We start from the raw sequence: 23,750 nt of genomic DNA on the forward strand, positions 1-23,750 counted from the left end.
ATGCATGCTCAGCATCCTCTGTGCAGCACTGGCAGCTGGGGCTTCCGTAGCCCCCTGCTGTGTCCTGTGCTCTCAACGGCCTCTTTCCTTAGCTTTCCGGCCTGCTCCCTCCCTCCAATTGCTAAATTCCCCTCTTCTATGCTATCTTAGCAGAAACTTCTCATTTAACTTTTATATACTTCGCTGTGTTGATGTTGTCTGTATGTGTGTGTGTGTCTCCCCCAGAAGACTCTGAAGATCCTCGAGGGCAGAGACTGGGTTGGATTAATTTCTGAAGTTCAGAACTCAGCCTAGGGACAGCCATACAGAATGGAACAGAAGCAAACTTTTATTTCTGTGCCCAGATATGGTGGTACACAGAGGGTTGTGTGGTGCACAGAGGGTAGCTGGTTTGCAGGTACAGTATGAGGCATCTTGAGAAATTAATAGTGGGGAAGGAGAGCCCGCTAGCCTGGCCTGCCTGTTGCCTCCACTGGGGGGCCCCGCTGCCCTGGCCCCTCTTGGGCCATTGCATCCTGTCCCTCTGGTTGCTTGCATGGGGCTTGCAGGACATGGTGGGCTCTGCAGGCTGCTTCACAGTGCAGTGTGTTCCTGCTGCTCCTTCTGAAATGTGACCTGCCATGCCTTCTTCAGTACCTCTGTCTCCATCCAGAAAAATGTCTAATTGTATCTTGAACTCATTTACATTGCTTGCTTCAATGGCCTCACTTGGCAGCTGAGCCCATATGCTAATTCCACCCTTTACATGAAGGAATTCTGCTGATTTTACTTACTTTTTATGACAGACTCCTCTCCCTACCCCCTACTCCGTTCTTTTTTTGGTCTCCTGCTCCCCAGTAAACAGTTTCTTAGGTCCACTCTCGCAGGCTCAGTGACCCAGTGCCCTCAGGACGCTTCATGGGGTGAAGCTCCTGATGGGTTTGAGTCAGGGCCCTGAGCACTGGCCCAAGCCCTTCCAGCACCTTCAACTTAGGGTTAGTCAAGAATGTCCTGCCTTGGTTTCTCTGCTTCAGAGGAGGGGCTCTCTGGGGCTTGGGGACTCATTTCTACAAGGGTATGTTTGTGTCTAAGACAACTGTTGTTTTTTGGAACCCACAGTGAGAGTTGGTGAGAGCGGCATTGCCTCAGGGGCCTTGTGAGGACAGACCCTGCTTCCATGATAGGGGAGGAGGAGTCTGGGTCCGTGGGTGGATTGAGCCCGAGTTCAGTCCCAGTTCTTGCCTTTGCTGCCAGTAGGGCCTTGGATGAGAGTTCCTTGACCTGAATCTCACTTTCTTAATCTGTAAAGCGGATATGTGAGGGCCCGTCCTCCCCTCATTCAGATTCCTGGGGTCTTCTCCAAGTGGACGCAGTCCTTGCAGCCCGAGTCCTCTCTGTATTGGCTCTGGGCCACCGAATCTTTATAGTATTTGATTTTGTCTTGGCACGGCCACTTCAGTTGTTCAGCTTTTCTCCCCTTTTTTCTGTTTCTAAACAAGGATACATAACCTTTTTAAGTGTTACTAGGATGCCACCACTGAGGACTAGAGAAGAGTTGATTAATTGTTGCTGGAGGGAGTGTTCTAAGTAATTGAACAGACCCGGTCGTCTCTGACCTTTCGGTGCTTTTCATTTACTTCATACATATTTGTTGAACACCTATTCTTTGCTGCCGTGTGCAAGGGATTCTGTGGGATAAGGCTGCCCAGGTCCCTGTCCCAGTGGGTGAGGCTGCAGAGGAACCTGGGAGTCACAAACAGCACTATCCTGGGGCAGCGTGGGATTGTGGGACTCTGAGGAGGGGCTGTCACCTCCAGATGAGGGGGAGCCTGGAAAATACCTGGGAGGTGACATCTAGCCAAAACTTGAAGGCTGGATTGCCAGAGAAAGGACAAAGTGGACAGAATGCTCCAGTCTCATGTGCATGGGTCACAGTCCTGGGGCAATAGAGAGCATGGCTGAGTGAGGAGCTGAAGCATGGAGTGTGAGGAGATGGGGGTGGTGGGCGTGAGGCTGTCAGGTGGTGCAGGTAGGGGCCCAACCACATTGCCTTCTTGTTCCTTGCCCAGGAAGGAGGGTCAGGGTTGGGGAGTCAATCTCTCACCTTGACCTCCTGTGACCCTCACTCTCTTCTGCACAAAGGGCAACATAGCACTATTAGATACCAGGTCCCCGGCCTGAGTGGGGTTTGGTCCTGTCCCTGCACTTACCTGACAATTTTACCTTGGGCAAGCAGGCAGTGCAAACTCTCTGTGCCTTGATGTGATCATCTGCAAAATGAGGGTGTTGGTAATAGTACCTATATCCAAGGACTGAGTTCAGTGAGCTGATGTATGCAGTGCACTTAGATCAGAACCTAGTTATAGTAAACACTACATTAAATGTCACCTATGAAAACAGTGCTCATTTCTTGTGGAAGGGGCTTGATAAGAATAACTTCTGTCCCAGAGGAAATTCCAGCCTGGTATCTCTGAGGTTTTCCTGCTTCATCATCCAGGGAAATAATTGTCTTAGGTTATTCCTGGGCTTTCTACCTCCTGGGGCTATATTGAGACTCAGTATGAAAACCTATGTGTGAAATTCTAGGGAAAATCCCCACTAGAGAGAAAATAATGTCGGAGACTGTTTGGAACTTTCACATGCGTTAACTCCTTCAGTCCTAACAGTCTACGAAGTGGGCCCTGTTTTTACACAGCATATGTATAGTGTGGCTGTGATACTAGCTGTGGGGCCTCGGTCCAGAGTGTTAGGGAGCGAGTGTTTGGCAGACTCCGCATGGCCTTTTCATCAGCTTTAGAAGAAGCCAAGGCCAGAGAGCGAAGTGCTCTCCCCTCGTGGCCCTGCTGGAGGGGCAAGGGCTGAGTGAGATTCATCTGGTCTCATTTGGACCCCAGAGAGCCCACTGTCCTTTCCTCCAGGATGACCCTCCTGGCATCTACCTTCCCTAGGCCCACCAAGGGCAAAACATGTCTCATGGGAGAAAGAAGGATTGGACTGTCAAATCTGCCCTACCCCAGGTGCAGCGGATTGATTCCTGAGTGCTTTTCTGACTCCAATAGTTACAGGCCAAAGAGGCTGGATATTTATTCTGTTTCTTCGAACTTTCCTTTCTAACGAAAACTCCAGAGTTCTCACACTAGGGAGTTACAGGCCAGTCTTGGCCCATGAACATGTTTTGTTTGGGCCATGCTGTTTAAACATTTTTTTCAATTGGTTGTCAACATTTAAACATTGGCGAATTTCATATAATATTCCAGATTTTTGGCATCTCTTAAAAAATCGGAGGATCTGGCAACTTGAGGCCTACATTCCTGTCTGGCCATGGTGTACTGGAGCTGAGGAGAAACGGTCCCCTCCAAATGGGGTGCAGGAGTTTCTGTTCCCTTTGGTCTCGCACCTTGACTTATGCCTAGCCCATGTTGCTCGTGTGAGGTGCCCACCAGCCCTGGAGGGTTTCCTTTCCTTCCCTTTCCTTCCCTTCCCTTCCTTTCCCTTTCCCTTTCCCTTTCCCTTTTCCTTTCCCTTTCCCTTTCCCTTCCCTTTCCTTTCCTTTCCTTTCCTTTCCTTTCCTTTTCCTTCTCTTTCTTTTCTCTTTTCTCTTTTCCTTTCTTTCTCTTTCTTTTATTTTCCTTTCCTTTCCTTTCTTTTCTTTCTCGCTCGCTTTCTTTCATTCTTTCGTTGTTTTGTTTTTTCATTCATTCATTCTTTCCCTCCCTCCCTCCCTTCCTTCCTTCCTTTTCTTTCTTTTCTTTCGAGATAAGATCGTGCTCTGTGGCCCAGGCTGGAATACAGTGGCACGATCATAACTCACTACAACCTTGAGCTCCTGGGCTGAAGCCATCTCTCCTTCAACTTTCAGAGTAGCCAGAACTACAGGTATGTGCCACTGCACGTGGCTAATTTTTGTTTTTTAAACTTTTTTATAAAGATGGAGGTCTCACTATGTTGCTCAGACAGCTCTCAAACTCTTGCCTCAAACCGTCCTCCCTCCTCAGCCTCCCAAATTGCTGAGATTACAGGTGTGAGCCACTGTACTTGGCCACTGGAGGCTTTTATATTTGGGACAACTGCTCTCCCCTTCCTTTACTTTAGAACAGGCCTTTGTGAAATGATAGCATTTGTTAGGGAGAATGGGAACTCAGGCTCAAGAGCGCTCATAATGATCATTTTCATGACGAAGCACCTGCTGTCTCCCAGACCCAAGTGAGGTTGGTTAGCAAGTATCCATGAGCCTCACATTGCTCTGTTTATAGTATATGATCCCCATTTTACAGGTAGGAGAGACTGAGGCTTAAATAGATAAGGGCATTTAGACAGTTCTCACTTAGCAAGCAGATTGGGGAAGCTGAAGTAGAATCCAGAATGTTCCCTGCAAAGTCTGTCTGTCTCCCCACACACCTTGCCCTCACTCTCAAGTTGGCCCGTGCATCAATAGGCATGCCCTGAAATCTAGAGATGGAGGACTCCAGGAAGTTTCCTTCAGTTTCCCTTGGAGATCACTGGGTGCTGTCTTCAAGAGAAATCCTCTTTGTTGACCTTCAGGGAGGTGGCCAGTGGAACTAATTTATGTTGCTTCAGATCAGGCAGAGCTAGCGTCGGCTCCTGGCTCCACCATGTTCTAGTTATAGGACTGCACTGTCCCCCCACTCCTCTCCTCCCTTTCATCCCCTCCATCCCCTCTCTCCTGTGTTCCCTTGCCTCCTTCCCCTCATTTTAGTGAGCCCTCATTGTGGACTGGGCTCTGTGTCTAACTTTCCAAGCCTCAGATTTCTCATACCTGGATGGGCTGTTGCTTGGCACTGTGGCCAGCCCAGTTGAGACCTTGATAATTGGTAGCCATTGTTATGAATGATGAGGCCCTCCACTCAGTTTCACAATGGAAATCACATTGACAGGGCCCCAGAGTTCCAGAATTTTTGTGAAACTTATTGACTTTAAAAAAATAGCCTTTTCCCTAAGGCACCTTGTGGGAAGAATTGAGATGACACTGAATTGCACAGATCTTTGTAACTCTGGCTCTCCCGTCTCATGGATCAGGTACCTTCTTTGTTCTAAGCAGTCTGCTAGGCACATCATATACCTTTCTAAAAGGTTAGTAATGGTTTCATCTCCATATGAAAGGTGAAGAAACAGGCCTGGAGAGCCCAGGCATTTTGTGAAAGATCATACCGCTGGTAAGTGGAGCAGGGGCTCCAACTCAAGCTGGCCCTCTCCAGGGATTGTGCCCTGAGCCCTTTGCTGTGGGGCCTGATTCCCAACCCTGCCCCAGGATCCGAGGTAGACTCAGTGTCCATGTCACCTAACGAAAGAGTCAGGGGTTCTCGGTGCCCTGTTAGGGCCTCTTGTTCCTGGTTGGTTGGCAAGTCTGAGTGTTTATTCAGCACTGCTGGGAAAGCTCCTGGGTTTAATTCTGAGATTCCAAGCCATCCTTTTGCATCTCCCCCCGCTCCCCAGCTGAGAGAACTGGGAGAGTCATGAGGATACACAGTGCAGGGGCTCTTCCGTGGGCGAGGTTTCTGTTTGGATTTCAGGCGTCGCTGATGGTGAAGTGTGCTCAGGGTTTTCTTCGTAATTCACATTCCTGTGTCTACCTCTTACTGTTTTGTCCAGAAGTTCTTGTATCCATATTTGGTGATTCGTCTGTCTGTTCCCACCCCCACCCCCAAGCGCCCCTCAAGGTGTCTGCCAAAATCCTGTATAACTCATATCATCTCCCAAGCTGTTATAGTATATAAGGGCAAAGGATAATTTAGTTATTTTTGAATAAAGATTTAGAGGAAAAGTAAAAAAGTTGGGCAGGGGGTAGGGGGAAGTTTTCATACTCACTGCATGAAATAGACAATATTTCCTGAAACAGGAGATACGAACCTCAAAGAATTTAAAATAAAACATTCATTTTATTATTTTTTTAAAGAAGGAAAACGAGGGGGAAAAAGTAGAATAGTCAGTCTTTTTATCCTAAGTACAGATGAAATTGATTAAACCTTAAAGACTGGCCTCCGCACACCCGGTTTATTAATTGAAGAATTTCCTCTTACCCGGAATGGGAAGTTCACATTAAAATCGAGCTTGCCCTGAGTGGTAGTGACACTTGAGAACTGAACATTTTCCACAATCCTATTTTCTCTTCGGTGCTAGAGGAAATCCTAAAATGGTTAAAAAGGGGGGAAGGGGATTGAGGCGGGAGAGAGCAGAAACTGTACATTTTAAGGAAGCCTTCTTTCATTTCCTTGTAAAGCATGAAATCAAATTATAGCTTATGGCCCACAATTATTTTATTTCTACATTTCAAATTCCATTTTCTGCTCTTTTTCACTGCTCTTGAAGAGGAGTTGTACTGTTGTGCAAAGTCAGCTAAAAAGATTACCCCAGATAGACACAGTAGCTTAAAGAAGCAAAAAGGCAAAACTCCCTGGTTAGGTTGGGAGCCCTGTGGCCCTACAGAGCCCTCATGTCTGCTTGCATCTGGAAAGGCGGCATAAGCAGCCATCACCCCGTGGACTCCTTGGCCCTGACAGGAGCTTGGAAACCTCTGCTCTTTGTGTGTCTCCCTGTATGATGCTGACTCTGCCTCTTGTCCTCCCGGTGATGGGTGTCTACTTCACTGCCTCCCTAGGGGTGGGCCGCTCCTGGCTGACGATAAGGGGATGCTATGAGCTGATGCCTGGCACATCATTAATGCTCTGGCTTAGCAGGACTGAAGGTCATGCATTTTCCAGTTCTCTTCCAGTCCCTGAATTTAGTGCCAGCATGCCTTTCCCTACCTCTTGCTGACCCCTTTTCAGCAGAGAGTGAGTTCCAGGCTCAGTGCTTCAGCAGGCCGTGTTGTCCAGTTAACATCTAATAACGTTTCATTTATCTTTACAGTTAATTTCTCCTTAATGCAAGTTTAATAGTATTGTACTTAGGTCATGTAAAGTTGTTTTTAATATAAGTGCATTTGAATTTTTTAAAATGATGTGATTTAAACATACATGTGAGTAAATAATAGTAGAGGTAGTATCCATGGGCCTGGCAGAAATCATGAAGATGGCTCATGGATGGAGAACCCTCACTTAATTCATACTTCTTCCCTGATGTGGATCAGCCGTCTTGAAAACTTTTAGCCACAGAGCTCTTTAATCATGTCTCCAGTTATCCATCCACATCTTTACCAGCCCTTGCTCTCAGGAAGTTCTCTTACAGATCTACCTGAGCTCCTTCATGCTTCTGTTGAAGATCACTTTATTTTGTATTTTCATTAGATAGGGAGCACCCTTCATTAGATAGGTCCCTACCTCTGACCTTGAGCATCTCCTTAACTTCCTCTTTCCTCAGCCTCATGGTGGGCATGCAGGCTGTTAGACTCTGGCGGACAGGCGATATTGCTTTGTATCATGGTACGAGTTCTCCTCTTGAGTTAGAAGTTTGGGTTCTAATCCAGTCCTCCAGTTTGTTAGCTGTGTGACTGAGGGCAAGTCACATCAGATCCTTCAAATCTCTTCAGGTCTTAGCTTCTGCACCTGTGAATAATAATAAATGTTTCCTTCCTGAGCTGTTAAGATTAATTGAAATAATGTGCCTGGTGCATTCTTAGGCATGCAATATGTGTTCATTCTCTTTCTTCCTGTCCCCAACTCCCTGACCTGTAGTCATCTTTTTATTTATTTATTTATTTATTTAATTTATTTATTTGAGGTAGAGTCTTGCTCTGTTGCCCAGGCTGGAGTGCAGTGGCATGATCTCGGCTCACTGCAACCTCTGCCTCCTGGATTCGAGCAATTCTCTTGCCTCAGCCTCCTGAGTAGCTGGGATTACAGGCACGCACCACCACACCTGGCTAATTTTTGTATTTTTAGTAGAGATGGCATTTCATCATGTTGGCCAGGCTGGTGTTGAACTCCTGACCTCAAGTGATCCGCCTACCTCAGCCTCCCAAAGAGTTGGGATTACAGGCGTGAGCTACTGCTCCCAGCCCATTTTTTCATTTTTAAGCTTTTTATTTCAAAGTCATTTCAAACTTAGAGAAAGGCTCTAAGAATAGTACAGAGGACTCCCGTATGCCCATCAACCTTGAGTCGTCTTTGTGACCATGCTTGCATACAACAGCATGGTTTTGGTCCAGCCAGACAGAGACTTAGGGGTTGCTCTCTAGCAAGGCTGACATGACTGACTGTGGTGCGAGGACATTGCCATGGTTTCTTCACTGGTCTTGCAGAAGGCTGAAACCTCATTAACAGAAAATCTTTATGACCACTAAGCAGACATAACTGGGTGTCTTCTTCTCTCTTCTACCCTCCCACCCTGCCTTAGGTGGATCGTCTAACTTGTAGATCAAAGCCGGCCTCTTAACAAGTTTCCTGATAGGACAGGTACATACCTAGAGTTGTGTCTGAGATGACTTCATGTGTGCACAGATATGGTGTTAAGGAACGTCGATCCCAGTGAGAAAGTTATTCCCACTTCAAGATTCTTTAAGTCCTTCTGATGACTTTAAGGAGGTCTCAGATTGGTGCTGGGAGCTCTTATACTTCTCTTAACATTGCAAGCTCAGTGCCTATTACTGTAACCATGTCTGGCTAGAACTTAATAACAGTGTTTTATTTTTATTGTACTTCTTTTTTTAAACCTTTCACTTATGGTAAATTATACTGGTTTTCCAGTGATACGAAGCTTTACTTTTACTTACTATTTTATTTTATTTTATTTTTTTGAGACAGGGTCTCATTCTGTTGCCCAGGTTGGAGTGCAGTGGTGTGATCTCGGCTCGCTGCAACCTCTGCCTCCTGAGTTCAAGTGATTATCCTGCTTCAGCCTCCCATATGTCTGAGACCACAGGTGCGCACCACCACACCCAGCTAATTTTTGTTTTTTGTTGTTTTTTTGTTTTTTTTTGTAGAGGTGGGGTCTCTTCATGTTGCCCAGGCTGGTCTCGAACTCCTGGGCTCAAGCAGTCCCCCCATCTCAGCCTCCCAAAGTGCTGGGATTATAGGCCTGAGCCACCACGCCCAGCCTGAAGCTTTACTTTTAAAAATAAATTGCTGTTGAGTCAGTAATGTATGTACGTAGTTCAGAATCTTAAAGGTACAAAAATGTACACAGTAAAAAGTAAATCTTCCTCTTATTCCCCTGCTTACCTAGTTTACTTCCTGGAAGCAAACTGCTATAACCAGTTTCTTCTAAAGATTCCAAAGACACTTCATGATTTTTAAGCATGTTCTTTCTTCCATGGATTCTCTAGAAGTGGCAATATACTGTGCACACAGTGAACACACCAGCTCCGCTAGAGCTCTGACCTTGGTGTTTTTAAATAGCTGTGTCATGTTCTGTTTTAGGTATATATCATAGTTTAGTTAACTTCCCTTCCAACAGGCACTCAGGCTGGTTCTGAGTTTTTGCTCTTCTAGACACGTGGCAGTGAGTGTCCACATATGTGCCCCGTGTGCACGTGGGTCACTGCTAGTCCCCAGAAGTGCCTGACGGCCATTTGCCAGCATGTGCTGCTCCCACTGCCAACCCCACCCCAGTGACAGGCAGGATTATCTGTCTCCCTGCGTGGAGGGGCAAAGTGTTGTTTGTTTGTTCGTTCGTTCGTTTGTTTGTTTTGAGATGGAGTCTCACTCTGTCGCCCAGGCTGGAGTTCAGTGGCACAATCTCGCCTCACTGCAACCTCCGCCTACTGGGTTCAAGTGTTTCTCCTGTCTCAACCTCCTGAGTAGCTGGGATTATGCAGCAACACCCGGCACGCAACACCGAATCTGGCTAATTTTTGTATTTTTTGTAGAGATGGGGTTTCACCACATGGGCTAGGCTGGCCTCAAACTCCCAACTTCAAATGATCCGCCTGCCTTGGCCTCCCAAATTGCTGGGATTATAGGCATGAGCCACTGTGCCTGGCCAAGAGTGTTACCAAATGTTTAAGGTGACTTGGCCTCCTAGGTAAAACTTGGGTTCTGGAGCCGCATAGCCTGATTTTGAATTCTAGCTCCCTGTCTTTCTAGTTCTGCAACCTGTGACTTAATTTCCTCATCTGTAAATGGTTGGGGTGGGGGTGGGGGGCGGCAGTGACGCAGAGTATCAGCAGGCTCCCAGAATGCCAGGTCTAGGCAGGCTGAACACTCAACACATGTTAGCTCTTTGTATTATCATCAGTATTATTTGGTCAGTCCAGTAGGTGAAAAACAGAATTTCAGTGTACAGTGGTTTTAATTTGCATTTTTTTTGTTACTGGTGAGGTGGGTTGTCTTATCATGTTTGAGCTATTTTTATTTCTTTATGCCCCTGCTTATTTCTCTGACTTCATCTCCTTCCTCTTCCTCAAACGCATGTGGAGGCTTTGCACTGGCTCCTCCCTCTGTTGCCTACCAACTCCTTCTCCTCTGAGTCTGTGCCCAGATAGCTCCTTCTCAGTGAGGACTCTCCTGACAACCTGATTTAAAATTGCAGGCCACCTGCTTCCCAGACAGAGCCTACTTCTACTCTTTCTCCCCAGGATGCATAGCCTTTCACAGTAAGTGAATTACTGTGAAATTCACTTACTGTGTTTTAATGTTTGCTTTTGCTTTACCCTACTGGACTGTGAGTTCCCAATTGCAAGGGGTAGGGACTGTTGTCTGTCTGGCCTTTCAAATGTGCCAGCCACCAACTCTACGTCTGGCATGAGGGAGTGCTCAGTAAAAGTGCTGCATGTGAACTAGCTGTTGATACCATTTACATTTTTGATTGGACTGTTGCTCTCTTTAAAAAATCAATTTCAGTATTTCCAATTTGAATATTAAGGAAAACAGTCCTTTGTGTGTAGTATGCATTTTAAGCTTCTCTCCCTTGTCACTGGACTTTATCATATTTTCCTATATAGAGATATTTGGTTATTATGTTGTTGAATTTGTCAGTGTTTCCTTTTATTCTTTCTTCTATGTTTATTCTATGGGTTTTGTTTCTTACCTAGGTATCTTTTTACTTTTAAGATTATAAAAAAATTTTTTCTCACCCTTTCTTTCAGTACTTTCTTGGTTTTCTGTTCTTACGTTTGAAACTTTGATCCATTTGGAATTTATTCTGGTGTCATGTGTATGGTAGACATCCAATTTTATTTTTATCTAGATGACTACCCATTGTCCCTTTATCACAATTATGTGATTGTCCCTGTTTCCAGATGTGCACCTTGGGGCTCAGAGAGGGAAAGCTCCTCACTCAAGATTGTGCAGCCAGCAAATGGACTTGCATCCTGCCCTGCTCCCCTCTCCCAGCTCTGTGGGTGTTTTGCCACGAGTCTCTAACATTTCTTGTTTTTTTGGCTTTCTTTCCTTTTGGCAGGGGTCCAGCACCTCTATTTGTCTGCTGTCTTGTCCAGGGCTGTTTATTTTTTGCCTTGATGTCTTACATGGACTCTCTTTGTTGTTCCTCCTGTTCCTCCACTGCTGACATGCTCTCGTTGTTCACCCTGGCCTTTCTTCAGGTGGTGATGAATGTCTCCTTTGGTTCCCGCCTGCACGACTATGCCTCAGGTTGTGTACTTTGTTCTCCTTCCTCTCTATCCTCAGGGCCTTGCCCACCTGCTCTTTGGGATGCCTTAGGGTTCCCAGAGCACTCAGGAATGCATGATTCTGGCCAAGAGGCAGCCGGTAATAGAAAAAGCAGAAATTTTGAAGTCAAACAGCCCTTGGTTCTAGCGCTGCCTCTGCTGTTAACTGTTGGGCAATTAAACCTCAGATTTCTCTTTATGGAAATGGGAGATCTCCTCTTCTAGGGATAGTGGCGAGGATTAGAACTAATGCAGAAGTCACAAGCTCAAGTGCCTGTTGGGAGCCAGGCTGGTAGTATAAATGCTGGGGTGTGAGGCAACAGGGAATTGCAGGAACCAGGGTAAAGTTGGGAATGCATGACTGTTCTCCAGGAGACAGCTGCTCCTCACCCACATCAGACAAAGGCCCGGTCTAACTACATTTGCTAATTCATGGAGATTTTCATGTGACATTTCTCAAGTTGTAAATGTTGGCAGTGCATGCATATTCTAACAGGCACTGCACAGGCTAGACAATGCCCATTCCAGATCCTCAGGCATCTTTAAGTTGTCAGTTTGCAGCCAGTGATGTGAAGTCCTTGGCTCCAATTCAGCTGTCAATCCACAGTGGCTGTTATTCGGGGTTTTTTGGGGGGTTTTTTTGAGCTTGCTCTGTTGTGCAGGCTAGAGTGCAGTGGCATAGTCTCGGCTCACTGCAACCTCCATCTCCTGGGTTCAAGTAATTCTCGTGTCTCAGCCTCCGTGTGTACCACCACACCCTGCTAATTTTTTGTATTTTAGTAGAGACAGGGTTTCACTATGCTAGCTCATGCTGTTCTCAAACCCCTGAGCTCAGGCAATCTGCCCACCTCGGCCTCCCAAAGTGTGTAATGGCTGTTATTTGTATTGTGGCTGCTGCTTTTGGGTTTCTTGTCAGTCAGGCAGCACACTGCAGTGTCCCTGCTGGATGCTGGGTCAACTCTGTTCCCACTTGTTACTTCCGGTACTTGGAGTTCCTTAAACTTCTTCTGGTCCACTTGGTAGGGCATGTCCTTTACCTGGAGACCAAGGAGCCGGGGTTTGACTGTTAATGCTTCATGGGACCAGGACAGCAATGTCTAGTTCTGCTGGGTCAGCTTCTCCTGCTCAGGGGTCTCCCTGCAAGTCTGGTGGGATTTGGCCAGGATGTTTGTGGAGGAGCCCACCTTTGCAGGGCAGTTCAAACAATAAGGATGTCCTGCCTAGTTGTGGACACAGTGCTCCAGGCTGTTGGCTGGCACTTACCAAGAAACTCCATGAGGGGCCAGCTGCTGGGTCCACAGGAATTGGTGGAGGCACTGTTTGTATTCGCTCCATGCTGCCGTTAATACTCTTCCTCTTCCTCCTCTGGAGGGCACAAGGCCTTTGGGTATATGTGAGTCCTAAAGGAAGTAGGAGGCCAGTTCTTGAGCTCTTGCTGTGCTGGGCATCGTGATACTGACAGCAGCTTACATTTAGTGAGTCTGGGGCATGTGGCAGGTGCTGGGCGAGGTGCCCTCCTCCACCTTACAGTCTTGTCTCTGGCATCAGCATCTTCAAAGGAGGAATCCCAGGCTCCAAGAGGTCAAGAGGTGTACTTGCCTGAGGCTGTGCAGCTGGCAGGGCGAGATGCTTACCCTCTGCCCCCACCTGCCTCAGAACTTGAGGTGGGCTTCCAAGCTGCTGCCCCATTCCTCCTGCCCACAGGCAGCATCCCTCTCCATGAATTCCTTGATCACATGCCTCAGATCAAAACATGCCCTCCCTCTGGGCTGTCTCCTCTATAGGAACCTGAGTTTCCAACTAGGGTGGTAGACACCACTGTCAGTAGAAAACAGAAATGCAGTTATTATTTATGTTTTACAGATGTGGAGATGGAGCACAGAGAGGATGAATAGCTTTACAAAACTCCCCTCCGTCTGAAACTGTTCATGAAAATGGTTATCTGGTGATAACAAGGACCAGGGTCCCTGGAGCCTTCTCCTGTGACTGGGGCCTCCTTTGGCCTCCCGGTCCCCACTGGAGGGTCTGGGCCTGGCCAGGAGCCTCCAGCCTGTTAGACTCCTAGCACCTCCTGCAGTCGATGGAGTAACCTGGTGGTTGTTAGCAGCATGGGCAGCATGAGTGTTTGGCTTCAGGGAGAGGGCTGAGCAGAAAGGCTGAGAGAGAGTGCACGAGTGTGGCATGCTGCCCTGTGCCCAGGTGGGTGCTAGGTCACAGGCACTGTGGGGGGCCTGGTCGTGACCACCGACCTCCTCTCCTCCCCTTTCCCCTTCCCCAACTCCATCAGCAGGCTTTGTCCACTTGTGTTTGCCTGGGGTCTGCCTGGACTATTGGGGACAGCAGGCCTTGTTACAGTTCGACCAAGCGTAGTGGGGCCCAGGTTCAGTGCTCACAGCTGTTAGTACCAGCTCCTGCTTACTGAGAGTGCTTAGGGCTGAGTCTTTCCCAATCTTCTGCAGGAGGCATCTTTGTTTAGGTCCTGATTGTGGATGAGGAAATTGAAGCTCCTGGTAAGGTTGTGATTTGAACATACCCAAGCTTGGGGACCTCCAAGCCCTGCTCTTCCCCACTTCCTCTTGTTTGTGGCCCTCGTTTCCTTGGTCTGTAAAATGACCCTCTTGTCTAAACCCCTTCCATTTCCAAATCCTCTGAGCCTGTGCTGAGGAGGACAGGCTAGTCCCACACCTTCCTGGTACCAGTGGGAGTTTGAGAAGTAAAGTCCAGGCTTACCCTGTTTCAGGAAAATTGCAGAAGGAGGAAAACTAATTCTCCTTAAGACTGATTTTCTCCTTGCTCTCTCAGAAAATGGGCTACAATGTGGCTGAAATCTTGCTGCCCTTCCATCCCCTGCCCTTGGCAGAGAGTCAGGGTTGGGACAGCTGCAACCTGTGTTGGATGGAGCCTGATCAATCCTGGGTTCTTGTCCCTAGTTGGGTGACTTTGGGCAAGTTATTTAACCTGCCTCAGCCTTAGTCTTCTTACCTATACAATGGGGAGATAGGCAATACACTGAATAAATGAATAAAAACAGCTGCAATAATGGTATCATCTTGTGATTATAAGGCTCTCACCCTGGAGTCTGAGGAGCTGTGTTCTGAGGTGAGAATGTCTGAAACCTGCCCATTTTGTCCTGGAACACTCACAGGGGGCTTGTAGAGAGCATTTGTTTTATTCTGGACATAAGATCTTGCTGCTCAGAGTTTCAGGATACTGTCGTAGAGCAAAATCAGTAGACTGAGTGTAAATCCCTCTGAACCCTTGCTCCTTGACCTGACTTGGTTACTTCACCTCTCTGAGCCTTTATTTTCTCTCTTTCTCTTTTTTAGACAGGGTCTCACTCTGTCACCCAGGCTGGAGTACAGTGGTGTAATCAGGCCTTGACCTGCAACCTTGACCTCTCTGGGTGCAGGTGATCATCCTACCTCAGCCTCCCAAGTAGCTGGGATTACAGGCATGTGCCACCACGCCCAGCTAATTTTTGTATTTTTTTTGTAGAGACAGGGTTTCCATGTTGCCCCATGCTGGTCTCAAACTCCTGAGCTCAAGCGATTCACCCACCTCAGCCTCCCAGAGTGCTGGGATTACAGACGTATGCCACCACGCTAAGCCAATTTTTGTATTTTTGTAGAGACGGGGTTCACTGTGTTGCCCAGGCTGGTCTTGAACTCCTGAGTTCAAGTGATCTGCCTACTTTAGCCTCCCAAAGTGCTGGGATTACAGGCCCAGTCTGTTTTCCCATTTGTAATGCCCATATTGTAGAGTTGGTGTTGAGATGCAGGTAAGAGGAGATGAAGACATGTAGACTACCACTGTGCATGTCTTAATAGCAGATGTAGAAGTAAAAACTATGGTAACAGCTAATATAATTGAGGATTTCATATGTCTAGGCACTGTTCTAAACCCTTTATATATGTGATCTCATTGAGTCTTCAGTGCAATCCAATAACATAGGCAGTATCATCGTCCTCATATAAGATGAGCAGGCTAAGGCACAGAGAGAGTTGATGTATTTGGCAAATGGTCATAATAATAGTAGGATATTAATTGCCACTGCAGTTTTATATTGTTGATAAAATGTATTTACATTGTTCAATAAATATTTTAAAAGTGACCAGTTGAAAACAAATTTTGGCCAGGCACAGTGGCTCATGCCTGTAATCCTAGTAGCACTTTGGGAGGCTGAGGTGGGAGGATCTCTTGAGGCCAGGAGTTCGAGACCAGCCTGGGCAACACAGCAAGCCCCCACCTCTACAAAAAGATTTAAAAAGTAAGCTGGATATGGTGGCATGCACCTGTGGTACCAGCTACTTGGGAGGCTAGGGCAGGAGGATCATTTGAACCCAGGAATTCAAGGCTGCAGTGAGCTATGATTGCACCACTGTACTCCAGCCTGGGCAACAATAAGATTGTGCCTCTAAAATTAAAAAAATAAAAATAAAAAAATAACAAATAATGGCACAGATTTACCTACGTAACAAACCTGGTCATCCTGCACAGGTACCCCTGAACTTAAAATATAAGTTGGAAATAAAAATTTTTTAAATTTATTTTAAATTTAATATTATTTCTCCTTCTTATAATGCCCATAGCTTTGATTTTTTAAAAAAATCTGATTTTGAGGTTGCTAAAATATGTTCAAAGTATAATGTTAAGTTTCTCCAGCTGAAATATTTCTTTTCTGAACATATTTTATTCCTTCAGTCCCAAAAGGAAAATCACACCTTACAGATAACTTATACTTTGTTAAATGCTGACCCTTGGAAGTTTTTCATTATTTTTGAAATGATTAACATATATAATTTGCAGAATTGGAAATTGTAATTTTTAAAAGTACTGAGAAACTTTAACCCTATTATAATTATTCTGCAAATCTTTTAAGGATACTGTAGTCAGTACAACTAGATGAAAAACTCTGATAGATTGGGAAATATAGAGGATCATTTATAAGCCTCAATTTTTTTGTCTTGTGTTTCCCACCCACTCGCTTGCTATGTCCCTCCAGTCTCAGAGCGATTTCCTACCCTGGGTTCATGGGAATTGGGAAGGACACTGTTTGATTCATTCTATGAAAATACTAGGGATTTTGAAAAAGGCAAGACGGGCCAGTTGTGTCACTTCCTGTCGTCTGATCAAAAGTTTGATGAAGAAAAGAAAGTAACTGAGAGCTGCTGCCGGGCAGCAGGCAGTTGCCTGGTGATGACGCCGGGTTTCCAGTGCTACTCTGGTTCTCAGTGTGGCCAGTCAAGTCCCTCTGACCTCTGGGCTCCTTAGAAGTCCCTGGTGCTGGCTGCCCTGCAGAGGGTCTGCTCAAGAGTCTGGCCTTTTGGAACAAAGACAGCTTGTGGATGCCGGATCAGGCTGCGGATGAAATCCCAACTGGCTCCTGAGTGTTTGGGTCCTATCTGTGCTTAGTTTTCTGGGTCTGTCAATCAGTTTCATTTCCCATCCACAGGATCTCAATAGGCGTGAGAAGCAAGAGGGCCTGATGCGTGGAGCACATGAGTCATTCCCCTACTGGATAGTTGTGTATACCAATAGGAAATCGACTGTTGGAGAAGAGGAACAGATTCTTGGTGAATAAAGTGGAAGATACAGGGATACGGACATTTGCTGCATTAGTCCAACAACAATGTATTAAGCTGTGCCCAAGCTGGGTCTTGTGCTGTGAATACAGATTGAAAACCCAGGCCTTGGTTATGAACCCTCAGCGTGGAGCTGGGTGGGGCATCAAGGATCAGGGGCAAGTGAACCTGGGGCAGGTGTTCTGGGCAAAACAGGAGCAGGGGCAAAAGCAAGGCAGGGAAAGGGGCGAGAGTCTATCTGGGTCCTACCTTGATCTTTAGATGGGAAATGGGAGAGTTGATGGGGGAAGGCGGGGAGATTGTGGACTGGGTCCCCACTGAGCAGGGCAGGCTGTGTGGCATGGGAGTTAAGAGCCTGAGCACCAGGGTTCAGGTCTCTTCTCTGCCGCCTGCCTGCTGTATAACCATGAGCAGTCAACAGACTTCCCTAAAGCCTTGACTTCCTCATCTGTAAAGTAGGGGCTAAGTAGTAGGGGGTGTTTAAGTTCTAGAGGGAACTTGGATAGTCAGAGTTACTCTGGAGAAGTCCTTAAGGAACCCATGAGGCTGAGTGGCCTTGGTTCTGTGGGCACAGCTTCGCCCACCAGAGAGGTAGGCCTCTGGGGCCGGTGCAGGATCCATTCTGCTATGAAGATGGAGACTGGAAAACAGGCTGGGCCCCCAACGTGTTCCTCCCTCCTTGTTCCCTGCTGGGCTTTATCTCATCCTGCCTCAAGACCCAGTCTCACAGCCCTGTGGCCAGTTCCCAGATTTACTGACAGTTAGAAGCCGGAAGACAGTTGGGTGTATCTTCCAGGTAGGGAAGGCTTGGGCTCAGCTTGTGTGAGGGAGGCGTGAGTGTCATGGGGCTGTGGGGAGAGGGTGAAAAGCCCAGGAAAGGGTTTATGGAGCATATAGCATGGTGCTTGGCACAAGGTGAGTGGGAAGCAACTGGTAGTTAAAAAACAGGGATCCTCCAAAGCCACACTGGGGAGTCTTTTTTTTTTTTTTTTCAGGGGACAGTGGGGCTCTTAGCATGAGAAGGGCATGGTCAGGTCTGTGTTTTATTGTATTATTTATTTATTTATGCACTTAAAATTATAATTTTATTTTAGGACAGATACTGCACACCCCTGTTTAAAATGAAAAGAAACTGACTAATATACAGATAATTTCCTTCCTACTCGTCTTCTGTCTCCCAGCAGACAACCAAGTCATTAGTTTATTTTGCATTCCCTCAGAAATATTTTATGTGTGTGGAAGCAAATACTTATTCAATATGTGACACCCACACACGTGCACACACACACATACACACACACACACACACACACACTTATACCTTATCCCCTTTTCAACACAAATCACACTCTGCACATTGTGCCTTGCCTTTCTCACTCACTCCACCTTGGATATCATTCCATAGTGGTAGATAAAGAGCTTCTCCATTCATTTAAATTTGTATATAGTAGTCTATCATGGCATTATAGCATTATATACTTATTTTCAACCTGTCCCCTGCTGATGGACATTTACTTGGTTTCCAACATTAGCTGTAACAAACATGCTGCAGGGATGTTTCGTGAGCTTGGCTGGGTCAAAGATTATGTACCTCTGCAGAGGTTATACCAGTTAACCCCCGACCCCTGCTCCTGCCCAGCAGTATATGAATCAGTTATATATTTTTAGAAAGTGCCTTTGGAGAGGCTGTTTGGAGGATGGAGTTTGGAGGGCCACATCTGAGCTGCAGCAGCCCATTAGAGACTAGCCAACATGAGCCTGCCATGGGCTATGGGAACTGGAGCTGGAACAGAGAAGGAGTCCAGAGGTGAGCTGGTAATTCAATCGCTATGAGAGGGAGTCTATCAGATGAGTTGAGTCTGTTTTTAATAGGTATCCTGTTCATGGTAGATGATAGAGTCTGTGTCCATCCTCTCTGGGGCTGTAGCAGAGACCTGGGCCCTCCTGCCCGTGACCTGGCAGGGGAGATGCTGCTGCTGCTGCTGCTGCATGCATCTGGGTCTAGTCCTGTGGCCCCAGCTGGCAGGATGAGAGAGAAGGCTGGACAGGGAGAAGCAGAGGGGGAGACAGGAGGGTTGGGGCATGCCTAGGCCTACCTGAAGTCAGAGAGACACACCGTTCTCCTGGGGGAGCCCAGAGGAGCATCACAGGACAGGGGTGACCAAGAGGCCTCTTGGAACAGTGGGAAGAATTCTTCAGCAGTGGCGTCAGGAGCCCTGATTTCTAGTGTCTTCAATACTAGTTGGCTGTGTGATCTAGAGCACATGATCTAGACCCATGTCTCTGAGTCTCCCTTTCTTCATCTGAAACATAAGCTTACTGGAGATTAAGTAAGCTGACCTAGTGTGCATAGTCAGAGTGCCTGAAAAAGAAAGGTCCTCCCTCCTCCATGCCTTCCCTCTGTCCCCAGTAGTGGGGTAGAATCAGCATCATCAGAATCATTGACAGAGCAGTCTCCTCTGCATTGCCAATGACCATAATCCGATCCTGAAAAATGCTTCATGGGCATTCTTATAAACTCAAAATGTAATTATTCTTCATTTTAATAGGGAAAATGTTTGTATATTCCTGGAGTACGAAGTTACACCTTTCTTGTTGAAATGACTCCAAATCCCATTAAAAAGGAAACAGTCAGTTCACTGGCTAACGTTATGTTCCTGACATGATTTATAGCAGTTTCCCTTCATTCACTTTCTGTAACTTGTCTGTCTACCTGCTGTTGTTCAGCTCAGGTGTGCTGTATGGTAGGATGATGCTCATAAGCGCACACACACACACACATTCAGTACTTAGTGATTATGACACAGAACCTTAGATGCTCCTAATACCCCAGAAGGAACAGGAGTGAGCCATAGCACTGTGAGGAAAAGATACTGTCCACTCCCTAATCCTCCCTCTTCCGCCCCCTCTACTTTCTCAGTCCTTCTCTCATTTCTTAGCAAGGGCAAGTATTTAACCATTTGCCAAGCCTAGCACGAAACTTTTTTTTTTTTCTTTCTTGCTGAGACATTTCTTCCTCTGTCAAATGGAATGAAAGTGATAGGATTGGTGCAATAGAAAGGCATGGGTTTTGGAGTTAGACGAGCCTATACCTAAACCCAGCCTTGCTGCATGTTAGCAGTGTGACCCTGGGCAAGCTGTCTGTGTTTTGTGGGCCTCAGTTTCCTCATCTGTCATGGCAGTTCTGAAGCTTCGGGTCCAAGTGCCTAGCACAGGGCTTGCAGCTGGGAGCTGTGTAGTCACCATTTATTCCACTTTGCTCACTTTTACTGCAGGGTTTTGACCTGGGGCATTGGGCAACTTTCTGTGGGGCTCACCACCCCTTTTCCCTTTCTAACTTTCTCTTCTCTTATCCCAGGGGCCCAGATCATTGATCTGATGATGCTGGTCATCGATGTGACCAAGGGGATGCAGACCCAGTCAGCGGAATGCCTTGTGATCGGCCAGATTGCCTGCCAGAAGCTGGTTGTGGTGCTGAACAAAATAGACCTCTTAGCTGAAGGAAAGAGACAGGCAGCAGTTGATAAAATGACCAAGAAAATGCAGAAGACCCTAGAGAACACCAAGTAGGTCTGCTCATGAGAGCAATGTTCACTGCATAAGAAGGCTTCTGGGGCCTCCCATGTTCATTTCACAAACATGAATTGGACAGGCAGGTGTCAGCCTCCCGTCCTAGTAAGTGGAATCTCAACCTGGCATTTGCTCACATAAGGGCTGCATTAAATCAGGTAAAGGCTAACATGTTTTTAAGAGGCCAAAAACCACAGGAACATAAAGAAACTAGAATTTGATAAGGCACAGCTCACAGGAAGGAGAAGGAACATAGGGACTCTGTGCCCAGTGTGCAAGGCCTGAACCAGGAAGGGTTCAGATCCTTTCTACTTAGATTGTCTTGGTGAAAACTTAGTCCTGCTTACATATATTGGCCATACTTTGGTGTAAGAGAGGCTAGGACTGTGTTCTCTTGCTATCTGCTTCTCTACAACTTGATTGTCAAAAGGGGAAGATGAATTTTGGTGGATGACTGGTTGTTTCTGTTACAGAACCTTATAAAATTGGGTGGATAGACAGACAGATGGTTGTTGCTGCTGGTGGCCAGATTAGGGAACACCAAATCACAAAGGACCTTTTTAGCATCTCCTGCCGAGGAGTTTATAGTTTGATCTTGTGGAAAGTAGGAAGTTATTAAGGAATTTTATGCCGGGGGTGGCTAGATGAGGTTTTCATTAGGAGATCACTGGCTACAGGTGGAAGGCTGGCGTGAGGAGGACCCAGGAGGCAGCAGAGAGGAGAAGGGGGTGTTGGCAGCAGAGGCTACTGAACTATAGTGGTTTTACCAGGGAGAGAAGCTGTTACTCTGAGATGAGGCAGAGCATGGAGGGAGGAGGTAGCTTGGGGAGATCCCTAGCAGGAGAATCCACAGCCCTGGTGAAGTAATTGGCCAGGATCACAGTAAGTGTGGAAGAAAACTGACAGTGCTACCGAGAAGGGCAGGGGAGCGGGAGGCACAGGGGGACTGTAAGACAGAAAGCCACCTGGTTGCTCAAGCAGCCACAGGAATGACTAATTCTGATGTGGTCAAGAAAATGAGAAAATGTCCTTGTTGAGCACAGTGTTGACAGACCTCATTGTTTTATCAATTTCTCTCTTCCTCTCTGGGCCAGTCCCTTTTGATCAATACTAAATAGCGGTCACTGGGAGACAGGGATGCTTCCTCTTTGCTATGCAGCCTGAGACAATATCCTGCCACTTCCACCTCTCCTTCTTCTGCCCGTGGAGGGCAAGCAAGTAGAGAGCGTTTTTGTTTCCCTGTCATAAAGATTGATATGCCTTCCCATTTATGATGTTTTTTTTTTTCAGATCCAACACCTGCAGCTCTCCCTCAGAATTCTCAAGTTGGTTAAATTAAAGCTCCAGTCCTGTGAATGGGCCAAATATGTCATAAAAGATTTCCTAGCGCTGCCTTTTGTTAGCAAAATTCATCAATCCGATAAAATCGACACATTTAGATAAGTGTTGCATAAGAATTCAGACTTTGTTATCCCCAACGGAAGTGGATATGAGACTGTAAAAAGGAAGATAAAAAATTATATCTTCTTTTTAGTGAGTTATTTGATCTCCCTGTCGTTTTATTTGCTTGTCAGAAAAGGAAGAGCAGGTCTTTTGGACTCCCATATAAAAACCCAGTACAACTTCAGTACTCAGATACAACCTCAGTATCATTTACTACAGAAATGGGACCTTCAGGGAAGGGCTTAGGGTACATTTAAGGGTTAATTAATAGTAACAGTTTTGATTAATTAAATTTAAGGAAAATTCTCATTTGCTAGTGTAAATTACGATTTCTATTTTAGTTTATTGGTTGAAGGTCAAATTATGGACTTTATCACACATCCAAAGGCAATTGTCCATCTGAGGGTCCTTAGAAGCCCCTCCTGCCCTCATCCAGCACCAGCAGGCTAATAGGGAAAGGAGAGGACTGTTATCCTGAGGGGTTGTAATCAGTGGGCATGTGACCTACTGAACATTAGCTTTTACCTCCATGAAGCAAAGAACTTTAAATTATTTTAAGTGACTATTTCCTTTTCTTATGGTCCCTTGTTAAGTAAACCCTTCATAAATGCCAGCCCAGATGTAAAGAAACTTTCTGTCTATAAAGGGAAAATGTGGACTGGTGAGCCATGTACCTATCAAAACCCAAAAAGTGTTCAAAACATTAAATGTATTTTTTTTTTCTGTCCAAAGAGTAATTGAAAGAAAACTTGGAAAATAGAGAAAAGTAGTTAAAAGAAAGAAGAGCCCACCCAAAGATTTCTTTTCTCAAATGGCAGTTGCTGGCATTTTTGAGTTTTTTCATTTCTTTTTTTTTTTTTTTTTTTTTTTTACTATGTGTAGTATTGCCCCCACTTTTTCTTCCACATTTTTTTATTGTGGTAAAATACATATAACATAATGTTTATCATTTTAACCACATGTAAGTGTATAATTCAGAGCTATCAAACACATTCACAGTGCTGTGTACCTATCCCCACTATATATACCCCAAACTTTTTCATGACCCCCAACATAAACTCTATATCCATTAAGCAATAACTCCCCTTTCTCCCTTTCCCACCACCCCAGGAACCTCTATTCTGCTTCTCATCTCTATGAATTTGCCTGTTCTAGGTACCTTTTATCAGTGGAATAATATACTATTTGGCCTTTTGTGTCTGGATTATTTCACTTAGCATAATGTTTTTAAGGTCCATCCATACTGTAACATGTGTCAGAATTTCACTCCTTTTTGTGGCTGCGTAGTGTTTTATTATGTCTATATACCACATTTTATTTATCCATTCTTCTGTTGGTAGACACTTGGGTTGCTTCCTGGCTATTGTGAATAATGCTGCTATGAACATGGATGTATAGATATTTATTCAATTTTCTGCTTTCAGTTCCTCTCAGTATATCCTAGGAGGTAAGAAGTGGTATATCATCATAGTTTTCATTTGCATTTCCCTAGTGACTAATGATATTGAGCATCTTTTCATGGTTTAATGACCATTTGTGTATCTTTTTTTGAGAAATGTCTATTCAAGTCCTTTGCACATTTTTAGGTTGGGTTGTTTTCTGTTGTTGTTGTTGTTGTTGTTGTTGAATTGTAGTAGTTATTTATGTATTCTGGACATTAATCCCTTGTCAGA

At 45.8% G+C, this 23,750-nt stretch overlaps 1 protein-coding gene across 6 annotated transcripts in view; it reads left to right on the top strand.

Moving 5' to 3' along the window:
• EEFSEC (eukaryotic elongation factor, selenocysteine-tRNA specific) overlaps positions 1-23,750 on the top strand; it is a 256,589-nt gene that overhangs the window by 72,919 nt on the left and 159,920 nt on the right. For 5 of the 6 annotated variants that reach the window (XM_003906909.2, XM_021922724.1, XM_009181369.4 and 2 more), the window contains exon 2: positions 20,423-20,630. In XM_003906909.2, the coding sequence (XP_003906958.1) occupies positions 20,423-20,630 (208 nt within the window). Of the gene's footprint in view, positions 1-16,282; positions 17,861-18,732; positions 18,872-20,422; positions 20,631-23,750 lie in introns of those variants that run through there. The other variant, XM_031663066.1, reaches the window with a different exon arrangement.

The sequence above is a fragment of the Papio anubis genome, chromosome 2 (assembly GCF_008728515.1).
Source record: "Papio anubis isolate 15944 chromosome 2, Panubis1.0, whole genome shotgun sequence".
Classification (NCBI taxonomy): Eukaryota; Metazoa; Chordata; class Mammalia; order Primates; family Cercopithecidae; genus Papio; species Papio anubis.